General features: G+C 36.3%; 5 protein-coding genes across 8 annotated transcripts; 3 read left to right on the top strand and 2 right to left on the bottom strand.

Moving 5' to 3' along the window:
* Positions 1-327: 327 nt before the first annotated feature.
* Positions 328-1,702, top strand: LOC108860870 (uncharacterized). 3 transcript variants are annotated; one of them, XM_018634721.2, is made up of 4 exons: positions 328-409; positions 561-646; positions 765-1,214; positions 1,298-1,702. In XM_018634721.2, exons 2-4 carry the CDS (start codon positions 614-616, stop codon positions 1,475-1,477), a joined length of 663 nt encoding a protein of 220 aa, XP_018490223.1. In that variant the 5' UTR covers positions 328-409; positions 561-613; the 3' UTR covers positions 1,478-1,702. The 3 variants fall into 3 exon arrangements, with proteins under 3 accessions (XP_018490223.1, XP_056866526.1, XP_056866525.1); XM_057010546.1 differs by having other exon boundaries at positions 514-646; XM_057010545.1 differs by having other exon boundaries at positions 354-409; positions 499-646.
* Positions 1,703-2,842: 1,140 nt separating this feature from the next.
* LOC108859706 (uncharacterized) lies at positions 2,843-4,009 on the top strand. Its single transcript, XM_057010594.1, has 4 exons — positions 2,843-3,049; positions 3,145-3,309; positions 3,402-3,599; positions 3,679-4,009. Exons 1-4 carry the CDS (start codon positions 2,856-2,858, stop codon positions 3,893-3,895), a joined length of 774 nt encoding a protein of 257 aa, XP_056866574.1. The 5' UTR covers positions 2,843-2,855; the 3' UTR covers positions 3,896-4,009.
* Positions 4,010-4,040: 31 nt separating this feature from the next.
* Positions 4,041-5,325, top strand: LOC108858191 (putative F-box protein At3g23260). Its single transcript, XM_018632154.2, has one exon. It carries the CDS (start codon positions 4,105-4,107, stop codon positions 5,245-5,247), a length of 1,143 nt encoding a protein of 380 aa, XP_018487656.1. The 5' UTR covers positions 4,041-4,104; the 3' UTR covers positions 5,248-5,325.
* On the bottom strand, positions 5,311-7,781 carry LOC108859473 (putative E3 ubiquitin-protein ligase XBAT35). Its single transcript, XM_018633377.2, has 9 exons — positions 7,613-7,781; positions 7,404-7,518; positions 7,124-7,204; positions 6,837-6,910; positions 6,669-6,760; positions 6,503-6,581; positions 6,286-6,394; positions 5,887-5,972; positions 5,311-5,805 (listed from the first exon to the last, which is right to left on the bottom strand). Exons 1-9 carry the CDS (start codon positions 7,712-7,714, stop codon positions 5,473-5,475), a joined length of 1,071 nt encoding a protein of 356 aa, XP_018488879.1. The 5' UTR covers positions 7,715-7,781; the 3' UTR covers positions 5,311-5,472.
* A 2,216-nt stretch (positions 7,782-9,997) lies between these two features.
* Positions 9,998-14,260, bottom strand: LOC108860624 (PH, RCC1 and FYVE domains-containing protein 1). Of its 2 annotated transcripts, XM_018634490.2 has the most exons (10): positions 14,251-14,260; positions 14,137-14,189; positions 13,680-13,766; positions 13,502-13,591; positions 13,335-13,421; positions 13,151-13,249; positions 10,982-13,039; positions 10,755-10,901; positions 10,310-10,677; positions 9,998-10,237 (listed from the first exon to the last, which is right to left on the bottom strand). In XM_018634490.2, exons 1-10 carry the CDS (start codon positions 14,258-14,260, stop codon positions 10,030-10,032), a joined length of 3,207 nt encoding a protein of 1,068 aa, XP_018489992.1. In that variant the 3' UTR covers positions 9,998-10,029. The 2 variants fall into 2 exon arrangements, with proteins under 2 accessions (XP_018489992.1, XP_018489993.1); XM_018634491.2 differs by lacking the exon at positions 14,251-14,260 and having other exon boundaries at positions 10,755-10,895; positions 13,335-13,409; positions 14,137-14,184.
* Between the last annotated feature and the right edge of the window lie 1,311 nt (positions 14,261-15,571).

Raw genomic sequence — 15,571 nt, 5'->3', positions numbered from 1 at the left:
TATTGACTAGATTCGGATTCGCCTTTAAAAGAGCTGGTATATTTTTTTGTTTTACATATTTTAGAAATTTAATTTTTATATTTATGTTTTTAATCATATTTATACTTTCTTTGTATAATATTTCTTTTAAATAATTAATAAGAGGTTTTAATAATTATCGTAAAATAATTTGACCACACATATATCAATAGGTCATATTCCTGTTTTAGTATATTGATATTATATAATGAAAAAAACGTAAATAAAACATAAATATAAAAATTAAATTTATAAAAAAATGTAAAACAAAAAATATACCCGCCCTTCTAAGGGCGGGTCAAAATCTAGTTTCATGTTAATTCGTCACTGCAACACTCATTTGCATTGAATCCGCCTCTTTCTCTTCCAAAGTTGCTGAGTAGAGCTTCGGGTATAAATACTTCTTCATCCAGACATGGACATCACAGCTTTTGCAATTTCCAGAATACCACGCTTCTCAATTTACTTTTTTTTTAACAGTGGCAAACGCCCAAGTCCTTCTCGCCGATCTCAGCGCAGGCCGGTGTTCGAACGTTGCGCAGGTGCGATTGTTGCGTTTCTGGGAGGCTAGAAATGTGAGGAAGGGGGAGAGCTGATGAGTGTTGATATGCTATTTGTTGATGAAAATGTAAGTCTCTGTCCATATATTTGTTTACCAATATTTTAATTTAAAATCAAAGTTCTGTAACGCCATTTGCAATGGCTCTTTAATATTGTCCTAACGCTTTGCTTTTTCTTGCTGTTAGTCCACTGTTATGCAAGGTTTTATTGGGGCTAACCGACATCTTAGGTTCAGGAATAGTCCCAGTGAAGGCTCTCTGTACACGTTGACCGGGTTTGACGTCACACGCAGCAACACCAATTTCCGTTTGGCTGATGCTCCTTTCTCGATTCGGTTAAATGAAGGAACCGAGCTTGAGAAGATCCCGACTTCTGTCAGGCCCATCCCCAGAGAGGTTTTCAGATTCATGCCATATTCCCAGATACTTGAGCTTGCAAACACGGGGAAACAGCTTCCCGGTATGTCTCAGATTGACACGGATCTTCCTCGGTCCCTTGCTGAGATTGTTGGACGCACCTACACTTTCCAGCTGAAATTGAACGATTACAATTTCTCCTCGAAACACCAAACCTTCACTATCTCTCGCATCTATCCGGAACGCGTGCTCGCCCCTACACCCGCCTTTGTCGTAGCTGTGTGTTTTTAGTATGTTATTAAATATTTTGTTTTCCCAGTTGCATCATTAACTAATAGACACCTTTGTTTAAATATTTATAGGAAGGTGCAAATGATCCCGACGATGCACTTCCTAAAGATGTGGGTCAGGCAACAAATGTCAACGCCGGGACCTCCTCCTCTGGATCAGACAGGCCAGGAGCATATGATGTTTCCGTTGGTAAACGTCCACCACCGTCCAAGGCTGCCATGAAGACTGCCATGTCGAGAAGACTGCCATGAATAAGGCACGTGTGGGATGAGTCCACCTTCCCAGATTGAACAACCACATCTGTTTCTGTTTTCAATAATGCTCAGCTTTTTCATTTACCCTCTAGAACTATTTCCCTTTGTCTTTTAAAGTAATGTTTCAAGCTTTAGTCTTTTGCATCTGGTTGTGAACTTTTTCTCTTTCGGTGTTGAATCAAATGTGGTTGTTGTTTTATTTTAATAAGTTCAAGTCTGCTCAAAATCCAAAAACTCCTTACAAAACTCTTACTAGCCCTGGGCATTCGGGTCGTCGGGTCGGGTTCGGGCCGGGTCCTTTCGGGTCCGGGTCTTTCGGGTCTAGGAGTTTAGGACCCGATAGAGTAATTTCAAATTTTCGGTTCCGGATCGGTTCAGGTCGTACCGGGTCCGGGTCGGGTCGGGTTCGGGCCGGGTCCTTTCGGGTCCGGGTCTTTCGGGTCTAGGAGTTTAGGACCCGATAGAGTAATTTCAAATTTTCGGTTCCGGATCGGTTCAGGTCGTACCGGGTCCGGGTCGGGTCGGGTCTTATATAGTTGGACCCATTCGGGTAACTAGAATTTATCGGTTCGGTTCTGGGTCGGGTTCGGGTCGGGTTCAACCTAAAAAATACCTAAAAATACAAAAAAAAATCTGAAAATATTAATATATCCGAAAATATTTGACATTTTATTTAAAATTTGTGTTTTTATTATATTAAAATGTGTATATATACTAAACTATGTGAGATAGAACAATAGTTGGTTGTCTGCTAGTGGCTGACCCCTTTGCTATGTAGACAAATAACCCGTCTTCGACTCCCCATTGATTCATTTTATTTAATTTATATTATTAATTCGGGTACCCGCCGGATTTCGGGTTCGGGTCGGGTCGGGTCCAAGACCCGCGGGTCCTCTACAACAAGACCCGATAGAGTAATTTAATCGGGTCGGTTCCTACCCGGATCGGGTTTTTTCGGGTCGGTTTCGGATCGGGTCTTCGGGTCCGGATAAAATGCCCAGGCCTAACTCTTACTATATATTCCAGACACCAGAATCCAATCGCAAGCCACAGGTATGAGGTTTCGATGCCTTTAAAAAGGATTCAATGAAAACATGCCGCAGCAAACAAATTAAAGAATCTGTTATCATGTTATGACCACCTGTTTCGTTGATATTACCAAAAACTTAACTACACTCACAACCAGGAGGCAAAAAATAATTAGAACCACTATCACATTACTAACTCCACAGAAATACTTAGGTTCAAAGACGACACATTTAAATAAACAATTATTAAAAAATCTCGATTAAAAAAAAATAAGACAACCACGGGCACACCCCTAGTTTAATATATAAAGGAGTTAAGTTCGGTTTTCGATTTAAATGCCCACGACATGACACTATTAACCAAACCGGAATTTAACAGAACCGAAGTTTTTTTTGTTTTTGTTGGATTTAGTTGGGCAACATTTTCCAAACCCCCGGTGAAGCAAATGACGGAGAGATTCTTCCCGACAAAACCAAGCTCCGGCGGCGCCGGGAATCACCGGCGAGATCAACTCACTCTCCTCTCCGGCCCCATTACCTCGTAACTTTCTTTCCCATCCTTTTCCTCATCATTTTTGTATATCTCTCTCTCTCTCTCTCTCTCATTCATCGCTCTCTCCTTCTCTCTATTTACAGAGGCAAAACCTCTCTGCTATTCCAATTCGCACTCAATATAGCGTCAGCTTCTCTAACCAATCACGTCGTCTTCATCTGCCACCGCAAAAGAATCGAATCCAACCCTCCCTTCCTCTCCCAGGGAATCGTCCCTTCCTCCCATGTATTCAATCGAATCCAAATGAAGTAAGAAACTACACTATTTGAATTAAAAAAAAAACTATTTCACTTAGCTTTGATTCACTTTGACCTTTTCTTTTATTTTTGGTAATTGAAAGGTATGTGGATGATGATGAAGGACTCAGGAACTACTTTGCTGCGTTTCATCTTCATCTCCATCTCCCTGCTGCAGTTGTTATCGATGACTTTGGTGACTACTTCACCAACTCGAAAGGGAGTTTAATGAACTCACGTGCTAGAGACATGGCCATGGTTCGCACTCTTGCTCTATGCCACAATGCTATTACTGATGCCAAGTGAGTCTAGTCTAACTTTTTTTTTCCAGTTAAAATATGGTGAAAAGGTTTTTTTTTGAAACGGTAAAATCTGTTTCAGCAAGAAAGCTGCTTGCGAGCTTGTCTTATCCGAGACCAGTTCCGGAGACTCCCCGAGGTCATTGTTCATCTACAAACGATGGATCTCGTCAATCTTTACTGTAAAAGGTCATGGTGATGGGTCGTTTCTCTTGAGAAGTAATGATGGTTCATCCGAGAAAAGCGCCAAGTATTCCATCGCGCTGCAGTATCTCATCTTGGAGGAGATTTTTGATTAGTTTTTCTTAAGACACAAGTTTTGTGTTTAGTATACGTAAAAAAAGGAAACAGTATGGTTTTCCTTATAACAAGTTGTGTGTTTTTATTTATTTTATTATAGTTCTAATAACTTATTATTTAATTAAAAAGTACAGTATTGGGGGATAGAGATATATAATTAGGGATCTCACTTGTTGCTTGCTACAGTAGTTATTGAATCACGGTTTCTATGGATTGGGGAAAACTTCCAGGGGAGATGATAGAGGAGATTTTATCATGGGTTCCATCTAAATCTCTGTCACGATTTCAATCGACATCGAAGCATTGGCAGGCTCTACTGAAATCTGAGAGCTTTGCTAAGAAACACTCTGCTAATGCACCAGAGGAGGAGCCTCTTAATATCATGTTGATTGATTATAGAGTATTCTTAGTGAAAATCAATCTCCATGATGCTCATCCATCTGTTAAGGTAGCATATCAATTCAACCTTAAAGACCCTGAATATAAATCTTCACAAGTCGTGGTGGCTATACGTAACGTGTTTCACTGTGACGGATTATTGCTATGCACCACAAAGGACAAGAGACTCATGGTTTGGAATCCATGTTCAGGGGAAACCAAGTGGATTAAACCCAGAGATAGATACAAGAAACACGACTACTATGCTCTCGGTTACAACAACAACAACAAGAAGCAATACAAAGTCTTGAGGGTGGAGAGTCAGAAGACTCTACTACCAATCAAGAATAAGTATGAGATTTATGACTTCACCTCTGATTCGTGGAGAGTTCTTGGTGTGACTACTGACTGGTTTTTAGCAAAACCTCGTCGTCGTGGCGTTTCTCTCAAGGGAAATACTTATTGGGTTGCTACATGGAATCATAATGATTTCTTACTTAGTTTTGATTTTTCAACAGAGATGTTTCAAAGTCTATCACTTCCTCATCCTTTTCCGCACAGTATATCTGCTTTATCTGTGGTTAGAGAAAACAAACTTTGTCTGTTTGGCACTTCATGCATATATTATGTAACGAGACGTTTACATGTATCAGAGATAACTTGTTGGGTGACAAATAGTCTCGGTTCGGTCATGTCGTGGAGCGAGTTCCTAACGGCAAAAGTCCATAACGAGGTAAATCTTAATGGGTACAGTTTCTTGGCTGACGAGCAGAACAAAATTGTAGTGTATTGCAACCAGTCCACGGAGAACAACAAGATCGTACACATTGTGAGAGGAAATACATACATAAACGTGGATCCTCTTGATCGAAACTCTACAATCAAACCATCATCATCTTCCCCGCTTCTTCTGAGTTATGTTCCAAGTTTGGTCCAAATAAAACAAGGAAAGAGCAAAGCATGTGATTTGTAACTTTCGTCTTTTTTTTTTCATTGTTGTAGTTGTTCTTATTAGGGAACTTTGGCCTACACTTACTAGGAAGAAACCCTTACATATGATATAATAAGATGTTTTACCCTTATTCTTTTTTGGTCAAATGTTTTACCCTTATTTAACACATAAAAGAGAGTATAGATTTTGGTTGAGCAATAGGTAAAGAACAGTTTCAAAGGTTTAGAAAAAGGTCAAATAGTATCTTCAGACACGGTACACCTTAATAACCTGATGGATGCTGGCCCGGCAGACTGGACAACCCCATTCCTTGGATTTGATTTCGGTCAAGCAAGACATGCACCCTGCCACATGTCCACAAGGGACACAAATACCATCAGATGGGGCATCCATACATACCAAGCACTGTCCAGAGCTCCCTCCGTCTTCTGTATTTTCACCACCAACTGAAGCTGATGGGGTAGTTGAACAGTTTAATGGGTAATTCATTGGACTTCCCTCTACCGCTTCTGTATCATAATCTGTCAATGGAGGAGCAGACGGTAATACTGTTTGGTGAACGACCGGGGGACGCACTGGCTGTATATTTTGACTACATGAGTGTTTCATTATATAAAACAAAGGAGGTAGATATGAAACAAGAATTTTTTTTTACATTACCTGTGGAATTCCTTTGCATGCATCACAAAACCACTTCAGCTGTTGTCTGCCCTCTTCTACCGAAGGTGCGAGTTTCAGACTTTTTTCTGTAAAAATGAGAAGAAAAACCTCACACGTCTTGAATCCACAAAAACAGAGTTTTAATAATTCAAGAGCATATAATAAAACAGAGACACTTTCTAAGAAAGCTGTAGATTTTTTTATTTTTGATTCAAACTAAGAATAGTTGCCAGCAACATAACATTATAAATTTCAAAAAAAAAAGAAAAAAAAAACTTAACAGTAAATAATTTACTCCTAACTACGCCTCCACGCAGAGTCAGGATAAAATTCAATCAACATGCACAAACCTTAGAGATTTGCATGCAAACAACATATAAACGTGCTTGGATATATTACTTTTGGTGCTATCATTGTCAACAATCGTCACTGAAGTATTAGGGTGCATCTCCTCTGGTTCTTTTAAGTTTTGATTCCTCAAAGCCATCACCACCCGTGGCTGTGCATCCTGATTACATCATACCAGTTTCATTAACCAGATAAAACCAAAAAAATATTCAAGACTTAAACAAATTATATCTTGTTCTCTGAAATGTTATTATAATGAGCATCGTACCTTCAGACTAGCATACACAACCAGCTCAAATTTGTAAGGCTTAGGGTAAACTGAGCTAGTTGGTATGATGACAACCCATCTGCAAATCAAATAAGATTTATAGTCTTTTGCATAAAGGAATCGAAATCCTAAGAAAAGGGGTTAAGTTCAACGAGTGAGTACTCACACTCTTCTCGAGAGAAGCTGAGGAGCAAGTACATCAAGAAGGGCAGGACCGTAAAATTCACGCATCCAACCAGAGAACACGCATATGTGATTCTAAAGAACAATCATATATTTCAAAAATTAGTTACAAGGAAAGAAAAAATAAGAATAAGGTACTACAAAACCATACCTCAATGGCACGTACGACCTTGGTGTATTTATAGTTTCTAGCTTGTTGAAGTGGTGTCTGACAATCATAATTTGCTGCCCGAAAAAAAAGAGATTATGACATATGAGATGAGATAAAGTCACATTCAGTTAAGTAGAAAGCATCGTTTTAGTATGGATTTTTATAGAAAAAATTTTACAAATTCAGGACTATATAAATCATTTCTTAAATTTTGAGGTCCATACGCGAATATCTCACTTGCCTATGTTTAGAAACTGCCTTTGGTAGTAAGAGAGGGAAACACTTACCACCATTTGAAAGAAGTAATTTAACAGTCTTCTCGAGACCTCTTTTTGCAGCATGGTACAGAGGAGTTGCGTCACGGGGAGCTGAGACCGACAAGAGTAAAATACATGACCAAATTAGCTGAAATACATTACTAAACTCAAACTTGTCTCTGATCGTAGCATCTCTCTAATATTGAATTAGCTACTGAAGCTCAGTTACTTTCTCACTTGAAACAAGAAAGATGTAACAGCCAAATTTAAAAGAAAAGTCTTTCTTTAATAAAAAGAATCTTAAAAATACCAGGAGGATGGGCATTAACATTGGCGCCCAACTGGATCAAAGTTTGGGCGACATCATATAGCTTAGACTTCTTGCAAGCCAAGCTCAAAGGCGTGTTTCCTTCTTTATCCATCCACTGCGGTGATATTGAAAGTTTGAAACACATGTAAATCAAAACATGACTACTTTCCTGTAATACCCTAAAATACAGAGCAATATAACAGGAGAACCTCGAGGTTTGCACCCTCTAGACAAAGAGCTCGAATCCCTTCTACGTTGCCGGACCTCACATGGTTAAACATTAATTTATTTTTCGATTGCATTTGCCCCATCTTTCTCGTCGATCAGAGAAAATGTTTTGTTTTTGTTTAGTTCCTTAGCAAATAAGAGTTCATAGATGGCCTTGTCAAAATCAGATCAAGAAGACTTGACTCTGAAAAGTCTACCATCAATTGAATTGTTTTGGATATTTTTACTAAATTTTGTAAACTACTCCCTATATTTTAGAAACTTTCAAACTTTTTTTGTACGTTGATTATTTTTTTATCACTAAACCCTCACAGAAGGTTCGTTTTAGTGGTTAATTAGGAATGTTAAACACATTTCATTTTCAGAGCTTACATCAGCTCTCGCTCTAATCTCGGTCAATTTTTGTGATGTGAATTTTATTTTTTCTAAAAGACGCGTAAAACACATCAATTTTTCTAAAGACGTGTAAAACACTAGAATTCTCGGCTCCCAAACTCCCAACTGAATACATCTTACTTTCTTCGTGTTGATTTTGAATCTTTTATAGTATTCTATCAGATATTTTATTTTAATCGTTGGCTTTTAGTGACTTCAATGAAAGAATATTATAAAACTAAACGGTCTCTCTTTAATTCTTGGTTTGCATCATACAAGATCCTATTACATAATCCCTTTGTGTGTTTTTTCCTACTCGTTGTGATATAATCCACATTAAAAGAAGCCTCTAAAGATAAGTAAGTTGTAAAAACTACATTAGATTTCGATCCGCGTGGCGCTCTGGTAAATTTTAATAAAATATATTGCTATTTGTTTTTTATGTTAGCATTAGGATTGGACAAAAAAAACTTGAATCCAAAAAATCGAATCGAGATTCCGATCCAAAAAATAATATCAAACTCGAACCAAAACTGAATAAATATCCAAATTATTCAAAATTTTTGTATTTAGAGAATTAAAACCAAATCCGATCCGAACAAAAGTATTTCAGATATCCGAATGTATCCGAAATAAACTTATATACTGATATATATTAATCATTTTTAGATTTAATGTACTCCCTCCGTTTCAAATTATATGTCGTTCTAGAGGAAATTTTTTGTTTCAAAATAAGTGTCGTTTTCGGTTTTCAATGCAAAATTTATTGACAATATTCTCTTTTCTATTTTTCTATTGGTTGATACATGGTTAGGTTTATTGATAATAGTGTTTTTATTTTGGAAATATGTAAAATTAAATGTTTTCTTAATCTGTGTGCATAAGGTTAGAACGACATATAATATGAAACGGAGGGAGTATATAAGAACATCCAAAAATATATGGTACTTTTAAATTGGTTTAAATACTTGAAAATATATATAGATAGTCAAAAATAAATATGTAAAATAGTTAAAGTATACCCAAAACACCAAAAATACTTAAAATAATTATTGATTATCTATCCAAATATTTAAATCAAAACAATTATATGTTAAGTTTAGAAATTTTGACATATGTTATCCAAACTTATATGTAATATATTATTTTGTTTAAATATTTTTTAGAAATTTAAAGTATATAATAAATTTTAAAATTTTTAAAATAATTTAAATGTGTTAGCCCAAACTGAACCGAACCCGCAAAGATCTGAATTGAATCCGAAGCAAAATTAAAAAAAAAATCTAAATAGAACTGAAATCTTTGACCCCGAAAATCTGAAACTCAAATAGACCCGAACCGAACCAAAATGGGTATTTGAACGTCCACCCCTACTCAAAACCTTAATAACATAAACACTCACAAGTAATCAAGCATATTTTATACGTATCATCATATAAATAATCATACAATTAATAGTATTTTATATATACTATCATATAAAGAATCACATATATTATATTTTTAAAATTTAATATGAAGTAAAATAACCTAAGTTGGTTTATGAAATTGGACTTTGTATTGTATTTTTCTTATATATATTGATTTTTTTTAATAATAGTTATTGGATGATAGTTTAGTAAAAATAAAACTTTGAATATATGTATATTTCTGAATCAATTTTTGATATAAATCAACTTTAGATTATTATTTTGATTTGCAAATATAAAATTTAAATTTTGTTTTATTATTATTTAGATAAAATAGGTTTTTATGTTTATGGTAACTATTATTTGTTTGGTTATTGATGTAAGTTGGTCCTTAATTTATGACTCACAGGATAAGCAAGGCGTACAAACTGTATGATCCTAGAAATTACAATCCTATTTCCAAAACTAATCATATCTTTGCGTAAGGCAATACAAGTTACCAACGTTCCTTTCCAGATATTTTAAGAAAAAAACCTCAGGTATTTCATTTTGTCTCTATAACTGGTACTCATGAGAAAAAAACAAAAAAACAATCTTATAACTAACACACATGGTTATACTTCAGAATCTGGTTCTGCCTCATTGTCCTTCTCAGGGACTGATGAATCGGACGGTGGTTCATTCTCAGATCGTGGTGGAGGAGCAATAGATGAATCAGAAGCCATTGGACTCGATGATGAATTTGGACTATACCATTTTAGCAACCTATCTTTGTTTTTAGTCCACCAATCTTCTGCTTGATGTTCGTCAAATCTCTTTTTACTACAATACAAAAAGTTTTCAAACATGATTTATAAAATCCATACATAACACAAGTGAATTCATGTATGTTACCTGAATCTAACTCGTCGGAAGATCTTGTTACCATTCGTATCTACCGCAAAAGTCACATAAACACCAGGTTCAAACTGTTCTTTACTTTCTTTTCCACCTGTTCTTGATGATGATGATGAAGAAGATTCGGTCGGCACTGGCTTTGATGTCTCGGATATACTTGAGTTAGATGATACTTGTTCATCAATCTTTTGATCTTGTGTGTTTCCAGTAGGAGATGTTTCTTGTTGATCAAGTATCGAAGTTGTAAGTACAGATGTTTCTGTTACTTCGTTTGCGTTTAGATAAGCTTCAGCCTGAGAGTTAATGGACTCAAAAGCCTCACTCTCTGATACTTCGGGTGGTAATTTCTCCTTCAACCCTTTCAACTAAAGATTAAAGAAAAAAGTTATATGATATGTTGCAAAAATACAGTTTGTTTGAGTATAAAAAACATAAACCAAACCTGTTCTGCCACAGTTTTTAGGGCTTCTGTTGCTGATTTATGTTTAGAAGATTGCTTAGCAGCTAATTCAAAAGCTTCTTTAGCTGCTTTTTGGAATCTTTGGATCTCTGTTCCTTGATTATTACATTTCTGTTTCAAATTCTTAACCTAAAAGTTGAAGGCGTAATGAGTTAGCTTCATTATAATATTTGTTAACTAAGAACAATGGGACAAGAAATAAAACATACCTGACTCTGTAGTTTTGTCATTTCTTGGTTCATAACTTCGTTAGTCTTCTTTAAACTATCAATAACACTCCTGGAAAATCCAGAAGTCCGTGGAGGGCTCGATCTTCTTGCGTAAGGAGAGGAAGATCTTGCAGGTAAAGGCGATGAGGATCTTGCAGGTGGAGGAGATGCCATAGGTCCAACAAGTAAACGAGCTGGAACAGCAGTAGGAGCAACAGGTTTTAAAGCGTTCTGGATCGCGGTTAGTGATGCCGGGAATGCAATGTCTTTAAGTTGTTGGAGAGAAGGAACTTGCGAGGCACGGACACTAGAAGAAGCATCAGGTCTAACTCCAAGCCTTGAAGTCCTGCCTGATTCTGTAATTCCCGACAAGAGAACTTTAGATGACCTTGTTGTTCCTTTATCTATTCTTACCGAACCATCCATTGATCGTCCAGGGGTTGTAACGGTAGTTCTATTTCCATTAGATACATAGCCAGATTCAGCGGCTTTAAGTTTGCTGTAACACGCATCGCACACACGGTGTGGTTTACCGGGTGTTGGAGCCAATGCTGCTTTCAAAGCCTTCTTTGAACTACAAGCATGACAATGGACTAAACCACAGTTATAACAGTTATGTCGCTTTCGGGTAAACCCGAAAGCTTGGCGACATCCGGAGCAGATTGACTGATCTGCTCCGGATACCCATTTATGAATGCATATACTTGATGTGAAGTTTGAGCCGCAAGATAAGCTTTTAACATGCCTGTCTCTCAAAGCTTCAACTAAAGTTGGTGTTCTTCTATCATCTGTATCACCATGTCCTAATCTTCCATTAGCACCTTTCCCCCATGTGAATACTTCACTTCTTGATGTCAAAACCGCCACATGGTGATCCCCACAAGCTATTTCTTCCACAAACTCTCCCACTAATCGATCTTGCACCAAGCAAGGTAACTTACCATCAGAGATTGAGTTACCTAGCTGACCATGTGAAGTCCCACCCATTGTGAAAACGTGTCCTGAGGTTGTGAGTGCGACGGTAAATGTATGCCCACATGCGATCTGATGAAAATTGTAGTCAATAAGTGCAGAGACACACGTGGGTAGCAAGTAAGTCTCTTTGTTCCCATGCCCTAACCTATTTTTGTCACCATCGCCCCAAGTAAACAACTTCCTAGATGACATACTCGTACCGGTCTGTCCCATAACCTCGACTATGGCCACGGTATGCCAAATGTTACAAGCAACTTTTACCGTTTTCAAACCGTTTAAAGACTCTACTTCCTTAGGACACGAAACACTCTCTCTGTTTCCGTGTCCTAAAACGCCAAACGCACCATCACCAAACGTGAATAGCTTCCCGTTTGCAGTGGCCAAAGCTGAATGCCAAGTGCCACACGCGACAGAAAGCACCTGAAGACCTTCTAAAGGACCAGAGACTCTTTTTGGTATCCAGTGGCTAATATCACTACCATGTCCTAAAAGCCCAACATTGTGGATTCCATCTCCCCATGAAAACAAGTCTCCGGAGGTTGATACAACACAAGTGTGGTATTCTCCACAAGCAACGAAGTCTATGTTGGTTAGAGCAAGAAACTCGACTAGTTTCGGACGACTAATGTCTACTTGAATACCATGTCCAAGCCTACCTCCAGCTTCTTCTCCCCAAGTAAACACTTCTCCTTGTCTTGTCACAAGCGCGACGTGTCTTACACCGCAAACAATCTGGTGAACATCAAGAACAACGTTTGATTCCAAGGGTCTTGGAGTTAAGACATCTGTTTTCACCGTCTCTTTTGCAACTGTCCCATCTGGTAGTATCCCATCGCTCCAAACTTCACCCCAAACGTACACATCACCTAATGATTCGATATCATCTGGACCAGAACCTCCACTTGAACAACTTGGTGTGCTTGAGACACTAATCCGAAAACCATCAGTACTTGGTCTTAACATGTTTCCACGTTCATATCCAACATCTGAGCCTAGATCAATTGATGTTCTACCTCGTGGTATATTGCTTGGAAAAACGTCTATTGATTGACGACCAGCGGAGAAGTAGTCACTGTCGTTTATCTGAGAAACGATATAATTAACTCGTATTGATTAAACTTTAGTTGTACGTATAAACCTGGTACATCTAAATGGTCAAAACTTTGAGGTAAACATTATAAAACATATATATACCTCAGGTATCTCACTTCTTGCACGTCTATTACGACTTCTTTCGATTAAATACTTAAGGCCAGCAAACCAAATCTCAGTCTCAGCTTTGTCTTTACAAATCTGCCAAAAGAAGAAGTACATATGTGACCAGTCTTCAATTTTATAATTCAAGTTGAAGAAAAGCTAAAGGGGTCTCCTTACTAACCAAATCAAGTGACCTTTCTCTGTTATTGAATAAAAGTGAAAATGATAAGTGGTCTTTCTCTGGACGTAAAAATCTCTTAAAAACAGGCTGTTCGTAACAAGTTGTTAGTAACCACACAAGAGGTTGATTTTATTTATTATAAGATGAAATAAATAGGTTAAACTCACAGTTCTTTGTCCAGGGACTATTCTAGAAACTTCAGCTAACTTCAAACCTTTTTCTTCTCCATGCGAAAACCAAATCAACGTTTTTTCATCCTATCATCAACACAAATGTACTTAGTATAATCCGTTTGAAAAACAACGAAGATATTTCATGTATTTTGTTTTGTTTGAAGTAGTATACCGGAGATAGCCTGAATGCACGGAACTTAGGTTTCCCTTTTCGACTGTACTTGACTAATTGAGTTCCCTTTTTCAAAACGATAAGTGCCTACAACAATGTTAATGGGGAAGTGAATTGAGACAGAGAGAGTGGATAACTAGCCTAAAACCAAAAAAAAAAAAAGAAACGCAAACTTAATGGAAAGTCCAGTTCTCAGAATTTGTTGGATGAATCCTCATATATTAGGTAGAATTGTGGAATTGTACAGTTGCTAATGTAATAATTCTCATAATTTGTAACATAACAACAATGTATTGTTAAGAACTGAGGTCTGATTTAATAATTAGTTAACACTGAACTTTTATTACAGAAAATAAATAAACATGTAACACGAAACTCAAATATGTAACGATGTCTCTAATGTAACAATAATGTTTAAAAGTAATAGGGAAAAAAAGAAAGAAAGAGAGAAACAAACCTGGTCGATGTCACGCTCATGATAGACATAACTAGCAGGATCTGCCATTCCATCTGAGAAATCCGAAAGAAGAACGTCGGATAAACTCAAGAAGCATCAAGTGTTGTAATTCACCTGTCTTCATAGATGCATCTGTCTTCAATTCTCATCCAATGTCTTTAGACTATCAAAAAATAATCTACGCATCAAAGTATATTTGAACAATTTGAGTCTCAAATGTTGATATGAGGAAATGTCAGAATAGTTTAATGGAAAGATAATGTTTTTTCTTAGGGAAGATCGCCATTTTAGGAATGTTTGAAGCTACCTTACAATTAGCCTCAGACTTTGGCGCTCTTCCCTTCTCTCTTACCACGTTTTCTCTGCTACTTATTTTAATTCTTTTACAAAAAATTATGATTAACATTTATCTTAAAATAGGTATTTTAATCAAGGGTTGTTAATGTTACGTACTTACGTGACTCAGTGAGAAAGAAGTACTTGTTTTGTTTAACAGGAAAATCGCTTAAAAAACCTTAAAGGAGGTGCATTAAATCTAAAATCTGAGGTGATTTGATTTTTAATAAAATTCTAGATGATTTCAATACGTTGCTAAAATTTATATGATTTTTATTAAACCTCTTTAGAATATCAACTAAAACTATGAGATTTGGATTGTTAATGTTACTACGTGACTCAATGAGAAAGAAGTACTTGTTTTGTTTAATAGGAAAATCGCTTAAAAAACCTTAAAAGAGGTGTATTAAATCTAAAATCTGAGATGATTTGATTTTTAATGAAATTCTAGATGATTTCAATACGTTGCTAAAATTTATATGATTTTTGTTAAACCACTTTAGAATATCAACTAAAACTATGAGATTTAGGTTTTAATCTTTTAACTAAGAAAATCCACTAAAACACTTTAAAATTAATTGAAAACTTTAAGACTCCACAACGTAAAATATTTTTAATAACAGTGGATTTCATAATATTTTATAAAATGTAAAGTTCAATAACACTGACTTTTAAATGAGTTTTTAAAATCATGTTTGAATAATAGTGTATTTGTCATTTTTATACAAATCACCTAAAACTCTCTATTAAATGAACCCCCTAAGAGTATTTGAACGACACTTTAAATTTTCAAATTGATACTTATATCAGAAGAAACCTTCAATCTGGCTTACTTGTACATCAAGTCAAAATGGTAACCAATTTCTGTTCAAAATCGATGATATGTCGGTTTTTTTTGGAATTGTTTTACAATTGTTTTATGGGAAATTGCACTGAGTAGCCTTTAAACAAATAATAATTAGGAAACTAACTAAAAAATAAAAGCCTCTAATATTTTTACAATATATACTATATTGTCCTCGCTATTTATTTATTTCACTTTTTGTTTTATTTTCTTCCGGTGACTACTTCTACCTACTATTATTTCTTCCATATCCAC

Source organism: Raphanus sativus, chromosome 5 (genome assembly GCF_000801105.2).
Source record: "Raphanus sativus cultivar WK10039 chromosome 5, ASM80110v3, whole genome shotgun sequence".
Taxonomy (NCBI): Eukaryota; Viridiplantae; Streptophyta; class Magnoliopsida; order Brassicales; family Brassicaceae; genus Raphanus; species Raphanus sativus.
The sequence above is the reverse complement of the archived record's forward strand: the minus strand, read 5'-3'. Positions and strand labels throughout refer to the sequence as shown.

Bases quoted from the DNA above. Each gene is read 5' to 3' on its own strand.
- LOC108859706 (XM_057010594.1), top strand. From the start codon at position 2,856: ATGACACTATTAACCAAACCGGAATTTAACAGAACCGAAGTTTTTTTT. The intron at 3,050-3,144 runs GTAACTTTCTTT...CTCTATTTACAG, and splicing joins CTCTCCGGCCCCATTACCTC to AGGCAAAACCTCTCTGCTAT. The intron at 3,310-3,401 runs GTAAGAAACTAC...GGTAATTGAAAG, and splicing joins TTCAATCGAATCCAAATGAA to GTATGTGGATGATGATGAAG.
- LOC108858191 (XM_018632154.2), top strand. From the start codon at position 4,105: ATGGATTGGGGAAAACTTCCAGGGGAGATGATAGAGGAGATTTTATCA.
- LOC108860870 (XM_018634721.2), top strand. From the start codon at position 614: ATGAGTGTTGATATGCTATTTGTTGATGAAAAT. The intron at 647-764 runs GTAAGTCTCTGT...TCTTGCTGTTAG, and splicing joins TGCTATTTGTTGATGAAAAT to TCCACTGTTATGCAAGGTTT. The intron at 1,215-1,297 runs GTGTGTTTTTAG...AAATATTTATAG, and splicing joins CACCCGCCTTTGTCGTAGCT to GAAGGTGCAAATGATCCCGA.
- LOC108859473 (XM_018633377.2), bottom strand. From the start codon at position 7,714: ATGGGGCAAATGCAATCGAAAAATAAATTAATGTTTAACCATGTGAGG. The intron at 6,911-7,123 runs GTAAGTGTTTCC...TTTTTCGGGCAG, and splicing joins ATTACTTCTTTCAAATGGTG to CAAATTATGATTGTCAGACA. The intron at 5,806-5,886 runs GTAATGTAAAAA...CAAAATATACAG, and splicing joins CATGCAAAGGAATTCCACAG to CCAGTGCGTCCCCCGGTCGT.
- LOC108860624 (XM_018634490.2), bottom strand. The intron at 13,767-14,136 runs GTTTGTTTCTCT...ACATTGTTGTAG, and splicing joins ATGAGCGTGACATCGACCAG to GCACTTATCGTTTTGAAAAA. The intron at 13,040-13,150 runs GTATATATATGT...ATCGTTTCTCAG, and splicing joins CAAGAAGTGAGATACCTGAG to ATAAACGACAGTGACTACTT.